This window comes from Cariama cristata, unplaced genomic scaffold (assembly GCF_000690535.1).
Source record: "Cariama cristata isolate BGI_N322 unplaced genomic scaffold, ASM69053v1 scaffold25209, whole genome shotgun sequence".
NCBI classification, from domain to species: Eukaryota; Metazoa; Chordata; class Aves; order Cariamiformes; family Cariamidae; genus Cariama; species Cariama cristata.
Genome location: NW_009636691.1, coordinates 6870 through 12379, shown reverse-complemented (window position 1 = coordinate 12379; position 5510 = coordinate 6870). Strand labels below are relative to the sequence as shown.

General features: G+C 35.3%; 1 protein-coding gene across 1 annotated transcript in view; it reads right to left on the bottom strand.

The window, feature by feature from the left end:
* Positions 1-618: 618 nt before the first annotated feature.
* PDK1 (pyruvate dehydrogenase kinase, isozyme 1) overlaps positions 619-5510 on the bottom strand; it is an 8665-nt gene continuing 3773 nt past the window's right edge. The window contains exons 6-10 of the mRNA XM_009708013.1: positions 4005-4081; positions 3211-3309; positions 2165-2275; positions 887-1000; positions 619-759 (exon numbers count right to left, since the gene is read on the bottom strand). Coding sequence (XP_009706315.1) covers positions 619-759; positions 887-1000; positions 2165-2275; positions 3211-3309; positions 4005-4081 — 542 coding nt within the window. The remainder of the gene's footprint in view (positions 760-886; positions 1001-2164; positions 2276-3210; positions 3310-4004; positions 4082-5510) is intronic.

The window sequence follows — 5510 nt, the reverse complement described above, 5'->3', positions numbered from 1 at the left end:
GGTTTTTTTCCTTTTTTTTTTTTTTTTTTAAATCCCTACAGACCTAAGTGTGATTTCTACAGCTGCAGAAAACCTTGATGTAGGCAAGGTGTGTAGGCAACACATCTAAATTTGCAAAATCAGGCTTTCAGCATGCTTATAAAGAATAGAAAGTGCCATACAGGTGCAAAGGTATAGCAATGAGCTCCTCAATATTTCTTACGTGATTTTTTCATTAATCTGTAATATTGTATAATGGAAAAATGCTCTGGTGAGCTTTTTCAATAGTTTTTCTATTAAAACAATTTTGTAATTATATGAATTAATACATTTCTCACCAGATGTGAGATGCTCTCTTGACTTAGCTACTGAAAGTAGTCATAAATAGAAAGTGGAACAAATTAAGTGTGACCTTCTCATTTAAAATGTAAAAGGATGTACAGGTTTGGGGTTTTTCTTGGGTTTTGGGGTTTGTTTGTTTGTTTGAATTGCAGAAAAGAGTAATTACATTAAACCTTCTGTTACTCCACTTAAAATTACTTTCACATATCAAATGTGGCTCAGCATCTTGGTGTAAATCAGGTCTTTTAAATTCCTTTTGCAGACATACCTACTTCTTATGAACTGTTGAGGAAAAACCTATATACTGCGAAAAGTGGTCATGTCCTTTGGCTCACTGCTTGGCACGCACCAATCATCTGCTTCATGGTTTGCTTTATAATGTTTCCAGGCTGCTTTGTTATATACAGGAAGTCTTTCAATTGATTCTGTTGATAAGGCCTGTAAGTAGAGAAGACTGTAGCTGATGATTCTTTTTAATCAAAGTTGCAGTAACAGACCAAGGAGTTCCATTAGCAGTTAATTAGAGTTGCTGATAAATTTAAAATGGTAAAGTTTTACATCATACCTTTATGTAAATAACCGCATCTGTACCATAGCCTTCTAAGGAATACAGTTTCAGGTCTCCTTGGAAGTACTGTGCATACAGACGTGATATGGGTAAGCCATAACCGAATCCAGCCTGATCCAGGAGAAAAAGTGTATTTTCATTAATTGCCATGTTTTCTGGTTTACCTTAATAGGTAAATAGACAAACTAAGCATGATGTTTGACAGTAAGACAAGGAGTTCAAATGTTAACTATTATGCCCCCCAGAAGTATTAAACACCCCAGAAACAGAAGAATGCATGGATGATTGTGATTATGAGAAAACTGGTTTTTTCCTTTATCAGACAGTGCTGCTAGATAATGCTTCTTGTATAATGGTAAGTTTTTCAAGAAGAGATGACACCATTAGAGAAAACTGTGCTGTGTCTGTCTTGTGCCTCATGGAGATGCTAATCTTAAGAACACTGAGTACTTAAGTCAGATACATTTCATCATCAGTATATATCAAAAAGGTCAAAGAAGCAATGTCTATGAATTTGTAGCTTATACTAAAATTCTATCAAGCCCTGTCTGCAGTAGCAGGACATAGCCCTCAAGTGTTAAGTTTGGTTTTTTATTTACTAAATTTTAGCAGTAATCTCTCAATGAGCATACACATCACTTCTCTGTAAAGATCTAGTGTTTAATGAATTGCACAGTCATCTAGATGCAGAAGACAACATTTGAAAAACACATTTTGAATGATGCAATGTGAGAGAATAAATTCAGGAAAGGTGTTTAGAGCTTCTTACTGAGAGAGAAGGCTTTATTTCTTGTGCATCTGTTAAGTTCACAGGAGACCAAAGTAGATTCTTCATATGCCCTGTCACATCTGTGTACCTTCATCCTTGCTGGAGGATGGTACAACTGACTACATACTACAAATGAAACTATGGGCTTGATCCAAAATCATTGCTGTAATTATTTTTCCTTTTATTCAGTGGCCACAAGAAGAATTCGGAGTCCTGTCCTTACTGCAGTACATGCGGCATAGCTAAATGTTCTGCTTGAGTTAGCTGATCTTTATATTTGGTAGAGAAAACCAGAATCTTGAACAAGTTTAAATAATTCTATAGTGTTTTAGGATTTTATGACATTTTCCAGTTATTTTTCAGAAAAATATTTTAATTAAGCTATAACATTCAAATGGTGATAATCATTGTATCTATAAAATCAGTACTTCATAGCTTTGGCTAAATGGTTTCTTTTGTGACAATTAAACATATCCAAGATGACATAGTAAAAAAGATTTGCATACCAAAGGTGTAGCTCGTGACGTCTCAACATGTGGACGTGGTGCTGTTGAATACATATAGTTGAATAGTCTGTCAATTTTCCTCATAGGAACACCTCCACCACGATCACTCATCTGGAACAAGAAGGAACATGTAGCATTATGTCCCTGAATACATTTTTATAAAAAAAGACAGCTTCTCTCAAACAGTGATCCAGAGAAAGTTCAGGTAAAACATAATATAAAGTTGTCCCTATTAAATTATGTGTCTTCTTAAATTCTCATCTCTCAGCTACAGCAATGATCAGAGAGACATGAATCCTTCCCTTTCATCCCCATTTAAATAAAATACTACCATAAGAAGCATTCATCATCTCTTGGAAGCAAGAAAATTCTACTTAAATTGTGCATTGCTTTTATCTTGTTCATAAGTCAATTTTGTCTGAAGTCAGTACCTTTTAGCAAATGCGAGGTTCTGTGTATTTTTATCTTTATTCCTCAGGAATAGTACCAGTTAAATACAATCTATTAAAACCTATTACTGAAGGAGTAAGTCAGAAGAGGAGTTTTACTATGATTTAGTTAGACCTATGAAAAAAACAATGCTTGCAGTTGGTCTTTGGAACCCAACATGGAGCTGGTACAGAAAAAGAAGAAATCACTCTGCAAATGGTACTTCAGGGAGGTTTGATTTGCATGAAATATATGATGTTTATTTCCCTTTTTTCAGTTGTTTCACACCTCTATCATTGTCACGTACAAAATGCTGATACTACAGTTGTATAAAGATATTACTTCATTTTTTGTCTTAGGTTGCCTACAAGCTAGGCAAGACATGAACCTGACAAAAGCATAGACTTCTATTGCAGAGTCTTCAGTGTGACTGTGCAACCTCTTCATGAATTTCCTACTGATGCAGTATGTGAAATGGTCTTGTTATTTACATACTACATCATTACATACAATCTATTGTTGGAACCAGATCACCAGCTAAAGTTAGTAATACGTTGCCTATGACAGGAAAAAAAAATAACCAAAATAACCTTCAAAATAATCAAAAAAGCAGGTACCTTCACAGTTAAATCCTCATTTCCCAACGTGACGTGTACATGTATTGGGGGATAAATGCATCGATCAGCGTTATGTTCCATGGTGGCTCTCATTGCATTCTGCAATTTTCAAGTACAACTTAAATCCTGTTCTCACCACTTTGTATATTATCTTAAAACATCCATTTAGGAACGTTATTTTTGTCACATATTTCAGAATTAGGACAAATGTATATGGTTTTAGAAGGTTTTTTTTAATATTTCTGGTTTATTCAGTATCTATTTATATAGTTTATTAGGATACACAGACTTCAAATACTTAATATTTTTACAACAAACATCTGAATATTTTAATGTAGATTTATTTGTAGAATTATTTATAATGCATAGTACATGCAATATGACACAAAGATCAGGAATAGTCTAGGATTGAACTGCTTGAGGAAAGCTCTACAGGACCTGTTGCACATTATACTAGATTTGAAGATGTCCCAAAAATTGTATATCTTTATTTCACTTGCTTTATTAATTAATGTCTTTATACATTTTAAGATTTTTGATAAAGCTGTCTACTCAGAAGGTGTCAGATGTAATAAGTGACTAGGCAAAGTAGATACATCTTCCAAAGTCATTCATTTTATATGCAGTTACTGTTTGTCTAAATAGTACAATTTAGGTACCTTCCTGCAGTCAAATAGCGAGAGGTCTGCACTTGCAAAAACATACTGCTATCTAGATTTGGTTCAAATAGTCAAACATACAATCTCACTAAACAGACATGTATAACAGTATTGTGTAACGGTAAGCGCACAGACCTTGAAAAGTTCGAAAACCATGTGATACAGATGTGATGGCACATACACCACTTGCATGGGCTGTCCTGGTGATTTAGCTGGAGAAAAGAGAGTCTAAATAATTAAATAGCAAACTAGGTATCTTTTATTCATTCCCACAGTAATTCAGAATGTGTATTTGTATTGTTGAGAGAATTTACAAGAGAAGCGAAATCTGAATAGAAATCTTTTGAAAAGTTGTATGTTAATCAGAAGTCACACTCAGGATCTTCAAATGTGCTTGCTGCTTTAGAAATTAATCTTAAAACCCAGTGTGGTATCACTGATGAGGGCACGTAATAGTTGCTTTCTAATACCTATGAGGAGTTTATCATGAAGATACAAGTCAGGTTTGTCAGGTGGTAGGAGAACAACAGTAACTGCAAGATGAAATAATAGAGGTTCAGACTGGATATATAGAAAAACTTTCTCACCGTGACAGTTAAGCATTGAAACAGGTTGCCCAGAGATATTATGTAGTCATCATCCCTGGAGGATTTGTAAGATCAAATTGGATAAAGCCCTGAGCAACCTGGTCTGACTTCATAGCTGTCCGTGCTTCGAGCAGGAGGTCAGGCTAGAAACCTCCTCAGGTCCTTCCCAACCTGAATTATCTTATGATCCTGTAATGCACCAGATAGTAACTACAGCACAGCCTGTCCTTGGATTCATTTAGAAATTAGCTGATTTCTAACAAGAAACCTTAACAAAAATGATATAGACAATTCTGTCTATAAAACTGGTATAGTTTTCAAATTTTTTTAACAATAAATTCTAGAAAATATATCATGGGAACATGTTCATTGTATCAAAAATTAAGGAAAGTTGCTTAGAAAATTCTGCTGGCTGTTAAGGTTCTTTCAGTTCAACAAATTAGTAATTTCTCACGAGAGTCTGTTAGTGACCAGTGCTTTATAAACATAAACGTTGAAGACTAGTGATGTCAAAAGACCTAGAACAAATTACATACCTGGCAAATACAAAGGGAGGGGGAGGGGGGGGGGGGCTGGTATCACACTTTGAAATACATCACGTTCCTGTCCTCAAGTTAACCCTCCCTGCCTCCACCCCCAGATCCTATGTCTAAGGTTTAAATAATGGTCTCCACTCTCAGCTGTGGGCAAGGAATGTGCATTTAGCCTGGATCAGGTTTAACTCACCTTCACAATTCACTGAGCAAAAGGTCACTCCTTTTATAAAAACTGAACTATTTATTCTGGCTTCTGGAACACATGTACCATTAAATGACCCCTCAGTACACAAAATTAGCTAGAGTGGCTGGTAGTTTCTTAGAAATGTTTTTAGTATCATGCTCCAAAGATGGGAGACAGGTAAACCCTTTAACCTAGACACAGAATGACAAGTTTTGTACAGTAGGAAGAAAAGATCTGGAATTTGATTTTGATTGCTTGTTTTTGTAGGTCTGTCTGAACTTGGTGCTTAGTATCTTGAAAAGTGCGCTAGTGAGCATGGTCAGAAAGGCTCTTT